The sequence below is a fragment of the Oncorhynchus clarkii genome, chromosome 29, assembly GCF_045791955.1.
Source record: "Oncorhynchus clarkii lewisi isolate Uvic-CL-2024 chromosome 29, UVic_Ocla_1.0, whole genome shotgun sequence".
NCBI classification, from domain to species: Eukaryota; Metazoa; Chordata; class Actinopteri; order Salmoniformes; family Salmonidae; genus Oncorhynchus; species Oncorhynchus clarkii.
In genome coordinates this window covers 45078177-45099610 of record NC_092175.1, presented here as the reverse complement: position 1 = coordinate 45099610, position 21434 = coordinate 45078177, and the positions used below count along the sequence as shown (strand labels likewise).

At 50.2% G+C, this 21434-nt stretch overlaps 1 protein-coding gene across 1 annotated transcript in view; it reads right to left on the bottom strand.

The window, feature by feature from the left end:
* Positions 1 to 21434, bottom strand: part of LOC139388709 (glucan (1,4-alpha-), branching enzyme 1a) — a 193009-nt gene that overhangs the window by 36589 nt on the left and 134986 nt on the right. The window contains exons 13-14 of the mRNA XM_071135561.1: positions 5269 to 5456; positions 2922 to 3052 (exon numbers count right to left, since the gene is read on the bottom strand). Coding sequence (XP_070991662.1) covers positions 2922 to 3052; positions 5269 to 5456 — 319 coding nt within the window. The remainder of the gene's footprint in view (positions 1 to 2921; positions 3053 to 5268; positions 5457 to 21434) is intronic.

The following is a 21434-nucleotide window of genomic DNA, read 5'->3' as shown; positions in this document are numbered from 1 at the left end:
TGATGTCATACAGACTGTAGTTTGTGATGTCATACAGACTGTAGTTTCTGATGTCATACAGACTGTAGTTTGTCATGTCATACAGACTGTAGTTGGTCATGTCATACAGACTGTAGTTTGTGATGTCATACAGACTGTAGTTGGTGATGTCATACAGACTGTAGTTTGTCATGTCATACAGACTGTAGTTTGTCATGTCATACAGACTGTAGTTTGTGATGTCATACAGACTGTAGTTGGTGATGTCATACAGACTGTAGTTTGTGTGTTCATAGTTTTTCATAACGACAAGATTGATGTCATGATGACAATAGAATGTTGATGATGTCACTGCGACAGCTGTTGATTGACGTGGTATAAACCAGAACTCAGTCTTGAATCCTTTGGTCGTTTACTACACTACCGTACTCACTCTGTTTAGCACATGGCCTCACATGTAAAGAGATGGGCGGGGCTAAAGGCTTAAGAGGGTGTGAACGAGGCTGAATGGGCGGGGCTAAAGGCTTAAGAGGGTGTGAACGATGCTGAATGGGCGGGGCTAAAGGCTTAAGAGGGTATTAACAATGCTGAATGGGCGGGGCTAAGGCTTAAGAGGGTGTGGACGATGCTGAATGGGCGGGGCTAAGGCTTAAGAGGGTGTGGACGATGCTGAATGGGCGGGGCTAATGCTTAAGAGGGTGTGAACGATGCTGAATGGGCGGGGCTAAGGCTTAAGAGGGTGTGAACGATGCTGAATGGGCGGGGCTAAGGCGTAAGAGGGTGTGAACGATGCTGAATGGGCGGGGCTAAGGCTTAAGAGGGTGTGGACGATGCTGAATGGGCGGGGCTAAGGCTTAAGAGGGTGTGAACGATGCTGGATGGGCGGGGCTAATGCTTAAGAGGGTGTGAACGATGCTGAATGGGCGGGGTAAGGCTTAAGAGGGTGTGGACGATGCTGAATGGGCGGGGCTAAGGCTTAAGAGGGTGTGAACGATGCTTAATGGGCGGGGCTAAGGCTTAAAAGGGTGTGAACAATGCTGGATGGGCGGGGCTAAAGGCTTAAGAGGGTGTGAACGATGCTGGATGGGCGGGGCTAATGCTTAAGAGGGTGTGAACGATGCTGAATGGGCGGGGCTAAGGCTTAACTTGTTGCGACGACCAAACCCGGATCCGGGATTCTATTTATAGACCTAAGCTCATTACCATAACGCAACGTTAACTATTCATGAAAATCGCAAATGAAATGAAATAAATATGCTATCTCTCAAGCTTAGCCTTTTGTTAACAACACTGTCATCTCAGATTTTCAAAATATGCTTTTCAACCATAGGAAAACAATCATTTGTGTAACAGTAGCTAGCTAGCGTAGCATTTAGCGTTAGCATTAGCGTTAGCATTTAGCAGGCAACTATCACAAAAACAAGTAAAGCCTTCAAATAAAATAACTTACCTTTGAAGAACTTCTGATGTTTTCAATGAGGAGACTCTCAGTTAGATAGCAGATGCTCAGTTTTTCCCAAAAGATTCTTTGTGTATTAGAAATAGCTCCGTTTTGTACATCACATTTGGCTACCAAAAAAAAAAAAAAAAAAAACTAATATTCAGCCCTCAAAACGCGAACTTTTTTCCAAATTAACTCCATAATATCGACTGAAACATGGCAAACGTGGTTTAGAATCAATCCTCAAGGTGTTTTTCCACATATCTCTTCAATGATATATCCTTCCTGGAAGCCTGGTTTCTCCTTGCTCTCAAATGGAAAAATAATTGCACCTGGCTTTACGCTCCAATTTCGACGCAGGGACACCAGGCGGACACTTGGAAAATGTAGTCTCTTATGGTCAATCTTCCAATGATATGCCTACAAATACGTCACAATGCTGCTAACGCCTTGGGAGAACGACAGAAAGTGTAGGCTCATTCCTTGCGCAATCACAGCCATATAAGGAGACAATGGAAAACAGAGCTTCAGAAATCTGCTCATTTCCTGGTTGACGCATCATCTTGGTTTCGCCTGTAGAATGAGTTCTGGGGCACTTACAGACAATATCTTTGCAGATTCTGAAACTTCAGAGTGTTTTCTTTCAAAAAATATGCATAGTCGAGCATCTTTTCGTGACAAAATATCGCGCTTAAAACGGGAACGTTTTTTATCCAAAAATGAAATAGCGCCCCTAGAGATCAAAGAGGTTAAGAGGGTGTGAACGATGCTGAATGGGCGGGGCTAAGGCTTAAGAGGGTGTGGACGATGCTGAATGGGCGGGGCTAAGGCTTAAGAGGGTGTGAACGATGCTGAATGGGGGGAGAGAAAAAAGATCTCTCCAGTAGATACCAAAATATTCAAGGGTCATTTTCTCAAAAGTGAGGTAATAAGTTTATCAACTTTGAAAGCAGAACGACTTTCCCATTGTTCCTCAACTGTAGTGTATAACATACCATTTTCTAGCTCTGAGTCTCTACTTCATCCAATGTGTAAAAAAACCCATTGTTGCTTCATAAGACGAATCGAGCCGTTCGGTCACATATCCCAGTGTGTGTGTGTGGTGTCCCAGTGTGTGTGTGTGTGTGTGGTGTCCCAGTGTGTGTGCGTGTGTGTGGTGTCCCAGTGTGTGTGTGTGTTGTCCCAGTGTGTGTGTGTGTGTGTGTGTGTGTGTGTGGTGTCCCAGTGTGTGTGTTTGTGGTGTCCCAGTGTGTGTGTGTGTGTCCCAGTGTGTGTGTGTGTCCCAGTGTGTGTGTGTGTGTGTGTGTGTGTGTGTGTCCCAGTGTGTGTGTCCCAGTGTGTGTGTGTGTGTGTGTGTGTGTGTGTGTGTGTGTGTCTGTGTGTGTGTCTGTGTCTGTGTGTGTGTGTGTGTGTGTGTGTGTCTGTGTGTGTGTGTGTGTGTGTGTGTCTGTGTGTGTGTGTGTGTATACATGTCCCAGCGCCCCTCGGTAATGAAGGATACTTCCCGTTCGGGCCAGCTGCTATGCGGTAGTCACTGTAGCTGTTACTGGGGTGGAAGTTGAAAACAAACATAACGTTGGCTCTTTCAAACACGATCACTTTATCCTTCTCGTCCGCTGTGGTCATCAACACCTGAAGGAGAGAGGTTGAAGAGGAGGGTGGAAGAATGAGAGGAAAGATAATATATAATTGTGATAGCAATTATGTGATTTCCTGCAAGACAGGAATGTCAGTGTTCTGCCATGGCCAGCGAAGAGCCCGGATCTCAATCCCATTGAGCACATCTGGGACCTGTTGGATCGGAGGGTGAGGGCTAGGGTCATTCCCCCCAGAAATGTCTGGGAACTTGCAGGTGCCTTGGGGGAAGAGTGGGGTAACATCTCACAGCAAGAACTGGCACATCTGGTGCAGTCCCATGAGGAGGAGATGAACTGCAGTACTTAATGCAGCTGGTGGCCACACCAGATACTGACTGTTACTATTGATTTTGACCCCCCTTTGTTCAGGGACACATTATTCAATTTCTGTTAATCACATGTCTGTGGAACTTGTTCAGTTTATGTCTCAGTTGTTGAATCTTGTTATGTTCATACAAATATTTACTCATGTTAAGTTTGCTGAAAATAAACGTATCGGCACAAAACGGAGGTGGCCTAAAGACTTCCTCCAGGGATTAATGAGAAAGGGAGGAAGAGGAGCCTTATTTCTACAGTCTGGACATCACTGAGCCTAAAGACTTCCTCCAGGGATTAATGAGAAAGGGAGGAAGAGGAGCCTTATTTCTACAGTCTGGACATCACTGAGCCTAAAGACTTCCTCCAGGGATTAATGAGAAAGGGAGGAAGAGGAGCCTTATTTCTACAGTCTGGACATCACTGAGCCTAAAGACTTCCTCCAGGGATTAATGAGAAAGGGAGGAAGAAGAGCCTTATTTCTACAGTCTGGACATCACTGAGCCTAAAGACTTCCTCCAGGGATTAATGAGAAAGGGAGGAAGAGGAGCCTTATTTCTACAGTCTGGACATCACTGAGCCTAAAGACTTCCTCCAGGGATTAATGAGAAAGGGAGGAAGAGGAGCCTTATTTCTACAGTCTGGACATCACTGAGCCTAAAGACTTCCTCCAGGGATTAATGAGAAAGGGAGGAAGAGGAGCCTTATTTCTACAGTCTGGACATCACTGAGCCTAAAGACTTCCTCCAGGGATTAATGAGAAAGGGAGGAAGAGGAGCCTTATTTCTACAGTCTGGACATCACTGAGCCTAAAGACTTCCTCCAGGGATTAATGAGAAAGGGAGGAAGAGGAGCCTTATTTCTACAGTCTGGACATCACTGAGCCTAAAGACTTCCTCCAGGGATTAATGAGAAAGGGAGGAAGAGGAGCCTTATTTCTACAGTCTGGACATCACTGAGCCTAAATACTTCCTCCAGGGATTAATGAGAAAGGGAGGAAGAGGAGCCTTATTTCTACAGTCTGGACATCACTGAGCCTAAAGACTTCCTCCAGGGATTAATGAGAAAGGGAGGAAGAAGAGCCTTATTTCTACAGTCTGGACATCACTGAGCCTAAATACTTCCTCCAGGGATTAATGAGAAAGGGAGGAAGAAGAGCCTTATTTCTACAGTCTGGACATCACTGAGCCTAAAGACTTCCTCCAGGGATTAATGAGAAAGGGAGGAAGAAGAGCCTTATTTCTACAGTCTGGACATCACTGAGCCTAAATACTTCCTCCAGGGATTAATGAGAAAGGGAGGAAGAGGAGCCTTATTTCTACAGTCTGGACATCACTGAGCCTAAAGACTTCCTCCAGGGATTAATGAGAAAGGGAGGAAGAAGAGCCTTATTTCTACAGTCTGGACATCACTGAGCCTAAAGACCTCCTCCAGGGATTAATGAGAAAGGGAGGAGCCTCCTTGTACGTGAGTTTGAACATTGAGAAGTCATGAGTCAAGTATCAATGTAATAATACTCACATATTTAAGTATCAATGTAATAATACTCACATATTTAAGCAATAAAGGCACGGGGGGGTTTATCCTTAGGCACGATGCGACGCGGAGTGCCTGGACGCAGCCCTTAGCCGTGGTATATTGGCCATGTATACCACAAACCCACGATGTGCGTTATTGTTATTATAAACTATTTATCAATGTAATTAGAGCAGTAAATATAACTTATTTTGTTGTCATACCCGTGGTATACGGTCTGATATACCATAGCTGTCAGCCAATCAACATTCAGGGCACGAACAACACAGTTTATAATTTAAGATAGACGAGACCACCCCAAGAAATGATGTTGATGATTGCAGTGTCTTAAAACAAATGAAATGTCTGTTTGTCTCCTACCTTCTGGGAGGCCAGCCATCCATATTTGTCCTCCGTGAGGTTCATGTCTCTGTCAAAAGCGTAAAGCTGTGTATAGCGTAGGTTGTTGTCAGGGTCTAACAGGTTGTACTGACGACGGGCATACTGATAACTCTCGCCATTACCCTTCCTGGGGAAGTCCAGCCAATCTGGGTGGCCAAACTCATTACCTACGGGGAGACAAAAACAGAAAGAACACGGGTCTTTACAGTGAGAGACGCTCAAACAGACAGGGAGAGAGACAGGAGAGGGGGGAAAGAGGTCCTACTAGAGGGAGGAGGGGGGAAAGAGGGCCTACTAGAGAGAGAGGGGGGGAAAGAGGGCCTACTATAGAGAGAGGGGGGGAAAGAGGGCCTACTAGAGAGAGAGGAGGGGGGAAGAGGGCCTACTAGAGAGGGGGGGAAAGAGGGCCTACTAGAGAGAGGAGGGGGGAAAGAGGGCCTACTAGAGAGAGAGGAGGGGAAAGAGGGCCTACTAGAGAGAGAGGGGGGGAAAGAGGGCCTACTAGAGAGAGAAGAGGGGGGAAGAGGGCCTACTAGAGAGAGGGGGGGAAAGAGGGAGAGGGGGGGGAAGAGGGCCTACTAGAGGGAGGGGGGAAAGAGGGCCTACTAGAGAGAGGGGGGAAAGAGGGCCAACTAGAGGGAGGGGGGAAAGAGGGCCAACTAGAGGGAGGGGGGAAAGAGGGCCAACTAGAGAGAGAGGAGGGGGAAAAGAGGGCCAACTAGAGGGAGGGGGGGAAAGAGGGCCTACTAGAGAGAGGAGGGGGGAAAGAGGGCCTACTAGAGAGAGGAGGGGAAAGAGGGCCTACTAGAGAGAGAGAGGAGGGGGGAAGAGGGCCTACTAGAGGGAGGAGGGGGAAAGAGGTCCTACTAGAGAGAGGAGGGGGGAAAGAGGCCCTACTAGAGGGAGAGGGGGGGGAAGAGGGCCTACTAGAGGGAGGGGGGAAAGAGGGCCTAATAGAGAGAGGGGGGAAAGAGGGCCAACTAGAGGGAGGGGGGAAAGAGGGCCAACTAGAGGGAGGGGGGAAAGAGGGCCAACTAGAGAGAGAGGAGGGGGAAAAGAGGGCCAACTAGAGGGAGGGGGGAAAGAGGGCCAACTAGAGAGAGAGAGGGGGAAAGAAGGCCTACTGGAGAGAGAGGAGGGGGAAAAGAGGGCCAACTAGAGGGAGGGGGGAAAGAGGGCCAACTAGAGAGAGAGGAGGGGGAAAAGAGGGCCAACTAGAGGGAGGGGGGAAAGAGGGCCAACTAGAGAGAGAGGAGGGGGAAAAGAGGGCCAACTAGAGGGAGGGGGAAAGAGGGCCAACTAGAGAGAGAGGAGGGGGGAAAGAGGGCCAACTAGAGGGAGGAGGGAAAGAGGGCCAACTAGAGGGAGGGGGGAAAGAGGGCCAACTAGAGAGAGAGAGGAGGGGGGAAGAGGGCCTACTAGAGAGAGGAGGGGGAAAAGAGGGCCTACTAGAGAGAGAGGAGGGGGGAAGAGGGCCTACAAGAGAGAGGGGGGGAAAGAGGGAGAGGGGGGGGGGGGGGGGAAGAGGGCCTACTAGAGGGAGGGGGGAAAGAGGGCCTACTAGAGAGAGGGGGGAAAGAGGGCCAACTAGAGGGAGGGGGGAAAGAGGGCCAACTAGAGGGAGGGGGGAAAGAGGGCCAACTAGAGAGAGAGGAAGGGGAAAAGAGGGCCAACTAGAGGGAGGTGGGGGGAAAGAGGGCCTACTAGAGAGAGAGGAGGGGGAAAAGAGGGCCAACTAGAGGGAGGGGGGAAAGAGGGCCAACTAGAGAGAGAGGAGGGGGAAAAGAGGGCCAACTAGAGGGAGGGGGGAAAGAGGGCCAACTAGAGAGAGAGGAGGGGGAAAAGAGGGCCAACTAGAGGGAGGGGGAAAGAGGGCCAACTAGAGAGAGAGGAGGGGGGAAAGAGGGCCAACTAGAGGGAGGGGGGAAAGAGGGCCAACTAGAGGGAGGGGGGAAAGAGGGCCAACTAGAGAGAGAGAGGAGGGGGGGAAGAGGGCCTACTAGAGGAAGAGAGACAGGAGAGGGGGGAAAGAGGTCCTACTAGAGGGAGGGGGGAAGAGGGCCTACTAGAGAGAGAGGGGGGGAAAGAGGGCCTACTAGAGAGAGAGGAGGGGGGAAGAGGGCCTACAAAGAGAGGGGGGGAAAGAGGGAGAGGGGGGGGGGGGGGGAAGAGGGCCTACTAGAGGGAGGGGGGAAAGAGGGCCTACTAGAGAGAGGGTGGAAAGAGGGCCAACTAGAGGGAGGGGGGAAAGAGGGCCAACTAGAGGGAGGGGGGAAAGAGGGCCAACTAGAGGGAGGGGGGAAAGAGGGCCAACTAGAGAGAGAGGAAGGGGAAAAGAGGGCCAACTAGAGGGAGGTGGGGGGAAAGAGGGCCTACTAGAGAGAGGAGGGGGGAAAGAGGGCCTACTAGAGAGAGGAGGGGAAAGAGGGCCTACTAGAGAGAGAGAGGAGGGGGGAAGAGGGCCTACTAGAGGAAGAGAGACAGGAGAGGGGGGAAAGAGGTCCTACTAGAGGGAGGGGGGGAAGAGGGCCTACTAGAGGGAGGAGGGGGAAAGAGGTCCTACTAGAGAGAGGAGGGGGGAAAGAGGTCCTACTAGAGGGAGAGGGTGGGGGGAAGAGGGCCAACTAGAGGGAGGGGGGGAAGAGGGCCTAATAGAGAGAGGGGGGAAAGAGGGCCAACTAGAGGGAGGGGGGAAAGAGGGCCAACTAGAGGGAGGGGGGAAAGAGGGCCAACTAGAGAGAGAGGAAGGGGAAAAGAGGGCCAACTAGAGGGAGGGGGGAAAGAGGGCCAACTAGAGAGAGAGAGGGGGGAAAGAGGGCTTACTGGAGAGAGAGGAGGGGGAAAGAGGGCCAACTAGAGAGAGAGGAGGGGGAAAAGAGGGCCAACTGGAGGGAGGGGGGAAGAGGGCCAACTAGAGAGAGAGGAGGGGGAAAAGAGGGCCAACTAGAGGGAGGGGGAAAGAGGGCCAACTAGAGAGAGAGGAGGGGGGAAAGAGGGCCAACTAGAGGGAGGGGGGAAAGAGGGCCAACTAGAGAGAGAGAGGAGGGGGGAAGAGGGCCTACTAGAGGAAGAGAGACAGGAGAGGGGGGAAAGAGGTCCTACTAGAGGGAGGGGGGAAGAGGGCCTACTAGAGAGAGGGGGGGAAAGAGGGAGAAGGGGGGGGAAGAGGGCCTACTAGAGGGAGGGGGGAAAGAGGGCCAACTAGAGAGAGAGGAGGGGGAAAAGAGGGCCAACTAGAGGGAGGGGGGAAAGAGGGCCAACTAGAGAGAGAGGGGGGGAAAGAGGGCCTACTGGAGAGAGAGGAGGGGGAAAAGAGGGCCAACTAGAGGGAGGGGGAAAAAGGGCCAACTAGAGAGAGAGGAGGGGGAAAAGAGGGCCAACTAGAGGGAGGGGGGAAAGAGGGCCAACTAGAGAGAGAGGAGGGGGAAAAGAGGGCCAACTAGAGGGAGGGGGGAAAGAGGGCCAACTAGAGAGAGAGGAGGGGGGAAAGAGGGCCAACTAGAGGGAGGGAGGAAAGAGTGCCAACTAGAGAGAGAGGAGGGGGGGAAAGAGGGCCTACTAGAGAGAGAGGGGGGGAAAGAGGGCCAACTAGAGCGAGAGGGGGTGAAAGAGGGCCAACTCGAGAGAGAGGGGGGGAAAGAGGGCCTACTAGAGAGAGGGGGGAAGAGGGCCTACTAGAGAGAGGGGGGGAAAGAAGTCCTACTAGAGGGAGGAGGGGGGAAAGAGGTCCTCTAAAGAGAGAGGAGGGGGGAAGAGGGCCTACTAGAGAGAGAGGAGGGGGGAAAGAGGGCCTACTAGAGAGAGAGAGGAGGGGAAAGAGGGCCTACTAGAGAGAGGAGGGGGAAAGAGGGCCGACTAGAGAGGGAGAGGAGGGGAAAGAGGGACTACCAGGCAGAGCATTAGGGAGGAGTGGAATCACAAAGAGGAGAGAAGAAGAGGCAGAGCATTAGGGAGGAGTGGAATCACAAAGAGGAGAGAAGAAGAGGCAGAGCATTAGGGAGGAGTGGAATCACACAGAGGAGAGAAGAAGAGAATACCAGGCAGAGCATTAGGGAGGAGTGGAATCACAAAGAGGAGAGAAGAAGAGGCAGAGCATTAGGGAGGAGTGGAATCACAAAGAGGAGAGAAGAAGAGGCAGAGCATTAGGGAGGAGTGGAATCACACAGAGGAGAGAAGAAGAGGCAGAGCATTAGGGAGGAGTGGAATCACACAGAGGAGAGAAGAAGAGGCAGAGCATTAGGGAGGAGTGGAGTCACACAGAGGAGAGAAGAAGAGAATACCAGGCAGAGATTAGGGAGGAGTGGAATACCAAAGAGGAGAGAAGAAGAGGCAGAGCATTAGGGAGGAGTGGAATCACACAGAGGAGAGAAGAGGCAGAGCGTTAGGGAGGAGTGGAATCACACAGAGGAGAGAAGAAGAGGCAGAGCATTAGGGAGGAGTGGAATCACACAGATGAGAGAAGAGGCAGAGCATTAGGGAGGAGTTGAATCACAAAGAGGAGAGAAGAAGAGGCAGAGCATTAGGGAGGAGTGGAATCACACAGAGGAGAGAAGAAGAGGCAGAGCATTAGGGAGGAGTGGAATCACACAGAGGAGAGAAGAAGAGAATACCAGGCAGAGCATTAGGGAGGCGTGGAATCACACAGAGGAGAGAAGAAGAGGCAGAGCATTAGGGAGGAGTGGAATCACACAGAGGAGAGAAGAAGAGGCAGAGCATTAGGGAGGAGTGGAATCACACAGAGGAGAGAAGAAGAGAATACCAGGCAGAGCATTAGGGAGGAGTGGAATCACACAGAGGAGAGAAGAAGAGGCAGAGCATTAGGGAGGAGTGGAATCACACAGAGGAGAGAAGAAGAGAATACCAGGCAGAGCATTAGGGAGGAGTGGAATCACACAGAGGAGAGAAGAAGAGGCAGAGCATTAGGGAGGAGTGGAATCACAAAGAGGAGAGAAGAAGAGAATACCAGGCAGAGCATTAGGGAGGAGTGGAATCACACAGAGGAGAGAAGAAGAGGCAGAGCATTAGGGAGGAGTGGAATCACACAGAGGAGAGAAGAAGAGGCAGAGCATTAGGGAGGAGTGGAATCACACAGAGGAGAGAAGAGGAGGCAGAGCATTAGGGAGGAGTGGAATCACATAGAGGAGAGAAGAAGAGGCAGAGCATTAGGGAGGAGTGGAATCACAAAGAGGAGAGAAGAAGAGAATACCAGGCAGAGCATTAGGGAGGAGTGGAATCACACAGAGGAGAGAAGAAGAGGCAGAGCATTAGGGAGGAGTGGAATCACAAAGAGGAGAGAAGAAGAGGCAGATCATTAGGGAGGAGTGGAATCACAAAGAGGAGAGAAGAAGAGGCAGAGCATTAGGGAGGAGTGGAATCACACAGAGGAGAGAAGAAGAGGCAGAGCATTAGGGAGGAATGGAATCACAAAGAGGAGAGAAGAAGAGGCAGAGCATTAGGGAGGAGTGGAATCACACAGAGGAGAGAAGAAGAGGCAGAGCATTAGGGAGGAATGGAATCACAAAGAGGAGAGAAGAAGAGGCAGAGCATTAGGGAGGAGTGGAATCACACAGAGGAGAGAAGAAGAGAATACCAGGCAGAGCATTAGGGAGGAGTGGAATCACAAAGAGGAGAGAAGAAGAGGCAGAGCATTAGGGAGGAGTGGAATCACAAAGAGGAGAGAAGAGGCAGAGCATTAGGGAGGAGTGGAATCACACAGAGGAGAGAAGAAGAGGCAGAGCATTAGGGAGGAGTGGAATCACACAGAGGAGAGAAGAAGAGAATACCAGGCAGAGCATTAGGGAGGAGTGGAATCACAAAGAGGAGAGAAGAAGAGGCAGAGCATTAGGGAGGAGTAGAATCACAAAGAGGAGAGAAGAAGAGGCAGAGCATTAGGGAGGAGTGGAATCACACAGAGGAGAGAAGAAGAGAATACCAGGCAGAGCATTAGGGAGGAGTGGAATCACAAAGAGGAGAGAAGAAGAGGCATAGCATTAGGGAGGAGTGAAATCACACAGAGGAGAGAAGAAGAGGCAAAGCATTAGGGAGGAGTGGAATCACACAGAGGAGAGAAGAAGAGGCAGAGCATTAGGGAGGAGTGGAATCACAAAGAGGAGAGAAGAAGAGAATACCAGGCAGAGCATTAGGGAGGAGTGGAATCACACAGAGGAGAGAAGAAGAGGCAGAGCATTAGGGAGGAGTGGAATCACACAGAGGAGAGAAGAAGAGGCAGAGCATTAGGGAGGAGTGGAATCACACAGAGGAGAGAAGAAGAGGCAGAGCATTAGGGAGCAGTGGAATCACACAGAGGAGAGAAGAAGAGGCAGAGCATTAGGGAGGAGTGGAATCACACAGAGGAGAGAAGAAGAGGCAGAGCATTAGGGAGGAGTGGAATCACACAGAGGAGAGAAGAAGAGGCAGAGCATTAGGGAGGAGTGGAATCACACAGAGGAGAGAAGAAGAGGCAGAGCATTAGGGAGGAGTGGAATCACACAGAGGAGAGAAGAGGCAGAGCATTAGGGAGGAGTGGAATCACACAGAGGAGAGAAGAAGAGAATACCAGGCAGAGCATTATGGAGGAGTGGAATCACACAGAGGAGAGAAGAAGAGAATACCAGGCAGAGCATTAGGGAGGAGTGGAATCACACAGAGGAGAGAAGAAGAGGCAGAGCATTAGGGAGGAGTGGAGTCACACAGAGGAGAGAAGAAGAGGCAGAGCATTAGGGAGGAGTGGAATCACACAGAGGAGAGAAGAAGAGAATACCAGGCAGAGCATTAGGGAGGAGTGGAATCACAAAGAGGAGAGAAGAAGAGAATACCAGGCAGAGCATTAGGGAGGAGTGGAATCAAAAAGAGGAGAGAAGAAGAGGCAGAGCATTAGGGAGGAGTGGAATCACAAAGAGGAGAGAAGAAGAGGCAGAGCATTAGGGAGGAGTGGTATCACACAGAGGAGAGAATACCAGGCAGAGCATTAGGGAGGAGTGGAATCACAAAGAGGAGAGAAGAAGAGAATACCAGGCAGAGCATTAGGGAGGAGTGGAATCACACAGAGGAGAGAAGAAGAGGCAGAGCATTAGGGAGGAATGGAATCACAAAGAGGAGAGAAGAAGAGGCAGAGCATTAGGGAGGAGTGGAATCACACAGAGGAGAGAAGAAGAGAATACCAGGCAGAGCATTAGGGAGGAGTGGAATCACAAAGAGGAGAGAAGAAGAGGCAGAGCATTAGGGAGGAGTGGAATCACAAAGAGGAGAGAAGAGGCAGAGCATTAGGGAGGAGTGGAATCACACAGAGGAGAGAAGAAGAGGCAGAGCATTAGGGAGGAGTGGAATCACACAGAGGAGAGAAGAAGAGAATACCAGGCAGAGCATTAGGGAGGAGTGGAATCACAAAGAGGAGAGAAGAAGAGGCAGAGCATTAGGGAGGAGTAGAATCACAAAGAGGAGAGAAGAAGAGGCAGAGCATTAGGGAGGAGTGGAATCACACAGAGGAGAGAAGAAGAGAATACCAGGCAGAGCATTAGGGAGGAGTGGAATCACAAAGAGGAGAGAAGAAGAGGCATAGCATTAGGGAGGAGTGAAATCACACAGAGGAGAGAAGAAGAGGCAAAGCATTAGGGAGGAGTGGAATCACACAGAGGAGAGAAGAAGAGGCAGAGCATTAGGGAGGAGTGGAATCACAAAGAGGAGAGAAGAAGAGAATACCAGGCAGAGCATTAGGGAGGAGTGGAATCACACAGAGGAGAGAAGAAGAGGCAGAGCATTAGGGAGGAGTGGAATCACACAGAGGAGAGAAGAAGAGGCAGAGCATTAGGGAGGAGTGGAATCACACAGAGGAGAGAAGAAGAGGCAGAGCATTAGGGAGCAGTGGAATCACACAGAGGAGAGAAGAAGAGGCAGAGCATTAGGGAGGAGTGGAATCACACAGAGGAGAGAAGAAGAGGCAGAGCATTAGGGAGGAGTGGAATCACACAGAGGAGAGAAGAAGAGGCAGAGCATTAGGGAGGAGTGGAATCACACAGAGGAGAGAAGAAGAGGCAGAGCATTAGGGAGGAGTGGAATCACACAGAGGAGAGAAGAGGCAGAGCATTAGGGAGGAGTGGAATCACACAGAGGAGAGAAGAAGAGAATACCAGGCAGAGCATTATGGAGGAGTGGAATCACACAGAGGAGAGAAGAAGAGAATACCAGGCAGAGCATTAGGGAGGAGTGGAATCACACAGAGGAGAGAAGAAGAGGCAGAGCATTAGGGAGGAGTGGAGTCACACAGAGGAGAGAAGAAGAGGCAGAGCATTAGGGAGGAGTGGAATCACACAGAGGAGAGAAGAAGAGAATACCAGGCAGAGCATTAGGGAGGAGTGGAATCACAAAGAGGAGAGAAGAAGAGAATACCAGGCAGAGCATTAGGGAGGAGTGGAATCAAAAAGAGGAGAGAAGAAGAGGCAGAGCATTAGGGAGGAGTGGAATCACAAAGAGGAGAGAAGAAGAGGCAGAGCATTAGGGAGGAGTGGAATCACACAGAGGAGAGAATACCAGGCAGAGCATTAGGGAGGAGTGGAATCACAAAGAGGAGAGAAGAAGAGAATACCAGGCAGAGCATTAGGGAGGAGTGGAATCACACAGAGGAGAGAAGAAGAGGCAGAGCATTAGGGAGGAGTGGAATCACACAGAGGAGAGAAGAAGAGGCAGAGCATTAGGGAGGAGTGGAATCACACAGAGGAGAGAAGAAGAGGCAGAGCATTAGGGAGGAGTGGAATCACACAGAGGAGAGAAGAGGCAGAGCATTAGGGAGGAGTGGAATCACAAAGAGGAGAGAAGAAGAGAATACCAGGCAGAGCATTAGGGAGGAGTGGAATCACACAGAGGAGAGAAGAAGAGAATACCAGGCAGAGCATTAGGGAGGAGTGGAATCACACAGAGGAGAGAAGAAGAGGCAGAGCATTAGGGAGGAGTGGAATCACACAGAGGAGAGAAGAAGAGTCAGAGCATTAGGGAGGAGTGGAATCACACAGAGGAGAGAAGAAGAGTCAGAGCATTAGGGAGGAGTGGAATCACACAGAGGAGAGAAGAGGCAGAGCATTAGGGAGGAGTGGAATCACACAGAGGAGAGAAGAAGAGGCAGAGCATTAGGGAGGAATGGAATCACACAGAGGAGAGAAGAAGAGAATACCAGGCAGAGCATTAGGGAGGAGTGGAATCACACAGAGGAGAGAAGAAGAGGCAGAGCATTAGGGAGGAGTGGAATCACACAGAGGAGAGAAGAAGAGAATACCAGGCAGAGCATTAGGGAGGAGTGGAATCACACAGAGGAGAGAAGAAGAGGCAGAGCATTAGGGAGGAGTGGAATCACACAGAGGAGAGAAGAAGAGTCAGAGCATTAGGGAGGAGTGGAATCACACAGAGGAGAGAAGAGGCAGAGCATTAGGGAGGAGTGGAATCACACAGAGGAGAGAAGAAGAGGCCGAGCATTAGGGAGGAGTGGAATCACACAGAGGAGAGAAGAAGAGGCAGAGCATTAGGGAGGAGTGGAATCACAAAGAGGAGAGAAGAAGAGGCAGAGCATTAGGGAGGAGTGGAATCACAAAGAGGAGAGAAGAAGAGGCAGAGCATTAGGGAGGAATGGAATCACAAAGAGGAGAGAAGAAGAGGCAGAGCATTAGGGAGGAGTGGAATCACAAAGAGGAGAGAAGAAGAGAATACCAGGCAGAGCATTAGGGAGGAGTGGAATCACACAGAGGAGAGAAGAAGAGAATACCAGGCAGAGCATTAGGGAGGAGTGGAATCACACAGAGGAGAGAAGAAGAGGCAGAGCATTAGGGAGGAGTGGAATCACACAGAGGAGAGAAGAAGAGTCAGAGCATTAGGGAGGAGTGGAATCACACAGAGGAGAGAAGAAGAGTCAGAGCATTAGGGAGGAGTGGAATCACACAGAGGAGAGAAGAGGCAGAGCATTAGGGAGGAGTGGAATCACACAGAGGAGAGAAGAAGAGGCAGAGCATTAGGGAGGAATGGAATCACACAGAGGAGAGAAGAAGAGAATACCAGGCAGAGCATTAGGGAGGAGTGGAATCACACAGAGGAGAGAAGAAGAGGCAGAGCATTAGGGAGGAGTGGAATCACACAGAGGAGAGAAGAAGAGAATACCAGGCAGAGCATTAGGGAGGAGTGGAATCACACAGAGGAGAGAAGAAGAGGCAGAGCATTAGGGAGGAGTGGAATCACACAGAGGAGAGAAGAAGAGTCAGAGCATTAGGGAGGAGTGGAATCACACAGAGGAGAGAAGAGGCAGAGCATTAGGGAGGAGTGGAATCACACAGAGGAGAGAAGAAGAGGCCGAGCATTAGGGAGGAGTGGAATCACACAGAGGAGAGAAGAAGAGGCAGAGCATTAGGGAGGAGTGGAATCACAAAGAGGAGAGAAGAAGAGGCAGAGCATTAGGGAGGAGTGGAATCACAAAGAGGAGAGAAGAAGAGGCAGAGCATTAGGGAGGAATGGAATCACAAAGAGGAGAGAAGAAGAGGCAGAGCATTAGGGAGGAATGGAATCACAAAGAGGAGAGAAGAAGAGAATACCAGGCAGAGCATTAGGGAGGAGTGGAATCACAAAGAGGAGAGAAGAAGAGGCAGAGCATTAGGGAGGAGTGGAATCACACAGAGGAGAGAAGAAGAGGCAGAGCATTAGGGAGGAGTGGAATCACAAAGAGGAGAGAAGAAGAGAATACCAGGCAGAGCATTAGGGAGGAGTGGAATCACACAGAGGAGAGAAGAAGAGGCAGAGCATTAGGGAGGAGTGGAATCACACAGAGGAGAGAAGAAGAGAATACCAGGCAGAGCATTAGGGAGGAGTGGAATCACACAGAGGAGAGAAGAAGAGAATACCAGGCAGAGCATTAGGGAGGAGTGGAATCACAAAGAGGAGAGAAGAAGAGGCAGAGCATTAGGGAGGAGTGGAATCACAAAGAGGAGAGAAGAAGAGAATACCAGGCAGAGCATTAGGGAGGAGTGGAATCACACAGAGGAGAGAAGAAGAGGCAGAGCATTAGGGAGGAGTGGAATCACACAGAGGAGAGAAGAAGAGAATACCAGGCAGAGCATTAGGGAGGAGTGGAATCACAAAGAGGAGAGAAGAAGAGGCAGAGCATTAGGGAGGAGTGGAATCACAAAGAGGAGAGAAGAAGAGAATACCAGGCAGAGCATTAGGGAGGAGTGGAATCACACAGAGGAGAGAAGAAGAGGCAGAGCATTAGGGAGGAGTGGAGTCACACAGAGGAGAGAAGAAGAGAATACCAGACAGAGCATTAGGGAGGAGTGGAATCACAAAGAGGAGAGAAGAAGAGGCAGAGAATTAGGGAGGAGTGGAATCACACAGAGGAGAGAAGAAGAGGCAGAGCATTAGGGAGGAGTGGAGTCACACAGAGGAGAGAAGAAGAGAATACCAGACAGAGCATTAGGGAGGAGTGGAATCACAAAGAGGAGAGAAGAAGAGGCAGAGCATTAGGGAGGAGTGGAATCACAAAGAGGAGAGAAGAAGAGGCAGAGCATTAGGGAGGAGTGGAATCACAAAGAGGAGAGAAGAAGAGGCAGAGCATTAGGGAGGAGTGGAATCACACAGAGGAGAGAAGAAGAGAATACCAGGCAGAGCATTAGGGAGGAGTGGAATCACAAAGAGGAGAGAAGAAGAGGCAGAGCATTAGGGAGGAGTGGAATCACAAAGAGGAGAGAAGAAGAGGCAGAGCATTAGGGAGGAGTGGAATCACAAAGAGGAGAGAAGAAGAGAATACCAGGCAGAGAATTAGGGAGGAGTGGAATCACACAGAGGAGAGAAGAAGAGGCAGAGCATTAGGGAGGAGTGGAATCACACAGAGGAGAGAAGAAGAGGCAGAGCATTAGGGAGGAGTGGAATCACACAGAGGAGAGAAGAAGAGAATACCAGACAGAGCATTAGGGAGGAGTGGAATCACACAGAGGAGAGAAGAAGAGGCAGAGCATTAGGGAGGAGTGGAATCACACAGAGGAGAGAAGAAGAGGCAGAGCATTAGGGAGGAGTGGAATCACAAAGAGGAGAGAAGAAGAGGCAGAGCATTAGGGAGGAGTGGAATCACACAGAGGAGAGAAGAGGCAGAGCATTAGGGCGGAGTGGAATCACACAGAGAAGAGAAGAAGAGGCAGAGCATTAGGGAGGAGTGGAATCACAAAGAGGAGAGAAGAAGAGGCAGAGCATTAGGGAGGAGTGGAATCACAAAGAGGAGAGAAGAAGAGGCAGAGCATTAGGGAGGAGTGGAATCACACAGAGGAGAGAAGAAGAGGCAGAGCATTAGGGAGGAGTGGAATCACACAGAGGAGAGAAGAAGAGGCAGAGCATTAGGGAGGAGTGGAATCACAAAGAGGAGAGAAGAAGAGGCAGAGCATTAGGGAGGAGTGGAATCACAAAGAGGAGAGAAGAAGAGGCAGAGCATTAGGGAGGAGTGGAATCACACAGAGGAGAGAAGAAGAGGCAGAGCATTAGGGAGGAGTGGAATCACAAAGAGGAGAGAAGAGGCAGAGCATTAGGGAGGAGTGGAATCACACAGAGGAGAGAAGAAGAGAATACCAGGCAGAGCATTAGGGAGGAGTGGAATCACAAAGAGGAGAGAAGAAGAGAATACCAGGCAGAGCATTAGGGAGGAGAGGAATCACAAAGAGGAGAGAAGAAGAGGCAGAGCATTAGGGAGGAGTGGAATCACAAAGAGGAGAGAAGAAGAGGCAGAGCATTAGGGAGGAGTGGAATCACACAGAGGAGAGAAGAAGAGGCAGAGCATTAGGGAGGAGTGGAATCACAAAGAGGAGAGAAGAAGAGAATACCAGGCAGAGCATTAGGGAGGAGTGGAATCACAAAGAGGAGAGAAGAAGAGGCAGAGCATTAGGGAGGAGTGGAATCACACAGAGGAGAGAAGAAGAGGCAGAGCATTAGGGAGGAGTGGAATCACAAAGAGGAGAGAAGAAGAGAATACCAGGCAGAGCATTAGGGAGGAGTGGAATCACACAGAGGAGAGAAGAAGAGGCAGAGCATTAGGGAGGAGTGGAATCACACAGAGGAGAGAAGAAGAGGCAGAGCATTAGGGAGGAGTGGAATCACAAAGAGGAGAGAAGAAGAGAATACCAGGCAGAGCATTAGGGAGGAGTGGAATCACACAGAGGAGAGAAGAAGAGGCAGAGCATTAGGGAGGAGTGGAATCACAAAGAGGAGAGAAGAAGAGGCAGAGCATTAGGGAGGAGTGGAATCACAAAGAGGAGAGAAGAAGAGGCAGAGCATTAGGGAGGAGTGGAATCACACAGAGGAGAGAAGAAGAGGCAGAGCATTAGGGAGGAGTGGAATCACAAAGAGGAGAGAAGAAGAGAATACCAGGCAGAGCATTAGGGAGGAGTGGAATCACACAGAGGAGAGAAGAAGAGGCAGAGCATTAGGGAGGAGTGGAATCACACAGAGGAGAGAAGAAGAGAATACCAGGCAGAGCATTAGGGAGGAGTGGAATCACACAGAGGAGAGAAGAAGAGGCAGAGCATTAGGGAGGAGTGGAATCACACAGAGGAGAGAAGAAGAGGCAGAGCATTAGGGAGGAGTGGAATCACACAGAGGAGAGGAGAAGAGAATACCAGGCAGAGCATTAGGGAGGAGTGGAATCACACAGAGGAGAGAAGAAGAGGCAGAGCATTAGGGAGGAGTGGAGTCACACAGAGGAGAGAAGAAGAGAATACCAGGCAGAGCATTAGGGAGGAGTGGAATCACACAGAGGAGAGAAGAAGAGGCAGAGCATTAGGGAGGAGTGGAATCACACAGAGGAGAGAAGAAGAGGCAGAGCATTAGGGAGGAGTGGAATCACACAGAGGAGAGAAGAAGAGGCAGAGTATTAGGGAGGAGTGGAATCACACAGAGGAGAGAAGAAGAGGCAGAGCATTAGGGAGGAGAGGAATCACAAAGAGGAGAGAAGAGGAGGCAGAGCATTAGGGAGGAGTGGAATCACACAGAGGAGAGAAGAAGAGGCAGAGCATTAGGGAGGAGTGGAATCACAAAGAGGAGAGAAGAAGAGAATACCAGGCAGAGCATTAGGGAGGAGTGGAATCACAAAGAGGAGAGAAGAAGAGGCAGAGCATTAGGCAGGAGTGGAATCACAAAGAGGAGAGAAGAAGAGAATACAGGGCAGAGCATTAGGGAGGAGTGGAATCACACAGAGGAGAGAAGAAGAGGCAGAGCATTAGGGAGGAGTGGAATCACACAGAGGAGAGAAGAAGAGAATACCAGGCAGAGCATTAGGGAGGAGTGGAATCACACAGAGGAGAGAAGAAGAGGCAGAGCATTAGGGAGGAGTGGAATCACAAAGAGGAGAGAAGAAGATAATACCAGGCAGAGCATTAGGGAGGAGTGGAATCACAAAGAGGAGAGAAGAAGAGGCAGAGAATTAGGGATGAGTGGAATCACACAGAGGAGAGAAGAAGAGGCAGAGCATTAGGGAGGAGTGGAATCACACAGAGGAGAGAAGAAGAGAATACCAGGCAGAGCATTAGGGAGGAGTGGAATCACACAGAGGAGAGAAGAAGAGGCAGAGCATTAGGGAGGAGTGGAATCACAAAGAGGAGAGAAGAAGAGGCAGAGCATTAGGGAGGAGTGGAATCACAAAGAGGAGAGAAGAAGAGAATACCAGGCAGAGCATTAGGGAGGAGTGGAATCACAAAGAGGAGAGAAGAAGAGAATACCAGGCAGAGCATTAGGGGGAAGTGGAATCACACAGAGGAGAGAAGAAGAGGCAGAGCATTAGGGAGGAGTGGAATCACACAGAGGAGAGAAGAAGAGGCAGAGCATTAGGGAGGAGTGGAATCACAAAGAGGAGAGAAGAAGAGGTAGAGCATTAGGGAGGAGTGGAATCACACAGAGGAGAGAAGAAGAGGCAGAGCATTAGGGAGGAGTGGAATCACACAGAGGAGAGAAGAAGAGAATACCAGGCAGAGCATTAGGGAGGAGTGGAATCACAAAGAGGAGAGAAGAAGAGGCAGAGCATTAGAGAGGAGTGGAATCACACAGAGGAGAGAAGAAGAGGCAGAGCATTAGGGAGGAGTGGAATCACACAGAGGAGAGAAGAAGAGGCAGAGCATTAGGGAGGAGTGGAATCACACAGAGGAGAGAAGAAGAGGCAGAGCATTAGGGAGGAGTGGAATCACAAAGAGGAGAGAAGAGGAGGCAGAGCATTAGGGAGGAGTGGAATCACAAAGAGGAGAGAAGAAGAGAATACCAGGCAGAGCATTAGGGAGGAGTGGAATCACACAGAGGAGAGAAGAAGAGGCAGAGCATTAGGGAGGAGAGGAATCACAAAGAGGAGAGAAGAGGAGGCAGAGCATTAGGGAGGAGTGGAATCACACAGAGGAGAGAAGAAGAGGCAGAGCATTAGGGAGGAGTGGAATCACAAAGAGGAGAGAAGAAGAGAATACCAGGCAGAGCATTAGGGAGGAGTGGAATCACAAAGAGGAGAGAAGAAGAGGCAGAGCATTAGGGAGGAGTGGAATCACACAGAGGAGAGAAGAAGAGGCAGAGCATTAGGGAGGAGTGGAATCACAAAGAGGAGAGAAGAAGAGAATACCAGACAGAGCATTAGGGAGGAGTGGAATCACACAGAGGAGAGAAGAAGAGGCAGAGCATTAGGGAGGAGTGGAATCACACAGAGGAGAGAAGAAGAGGCAGAGCATTAGGGAGGAGTGGAATCACAAAGAGGAGAGAAGAAGAGAATACCAGGCAGAGCATTAGGGAGGAGTGGAATCACACAGAGGAGAGAAGAAGAGGCAGAGCATTAGGGAGGAGTGGAATCACAAAGAGGAGAGAAGAAGAGGCAGAGCATTAGGGAGGAGTGGAATCACAAAGAGGAGAGAAGAAGAGGCAGAGCATTAGGGAGGAGTGGAATCACACAGAGGAGAGAAGAAGAGGCAGAGCATTAGGGAGGAGTGGAATCACAAAGAGGAGAGAAGAAGAGAATACCAGGCAGAGCATTAGGGAGGAGTGGAATCACACAGAGGAGAGAAGAAGAGGCAGAGCATTAGGGAGGAGTGGAATCACACAGAGGAGAGAAGAAGAGAATACCAGGCAGAGCATTAGGGAGGAGTGGAATCACACAGAGGAGAGAAGAAGAG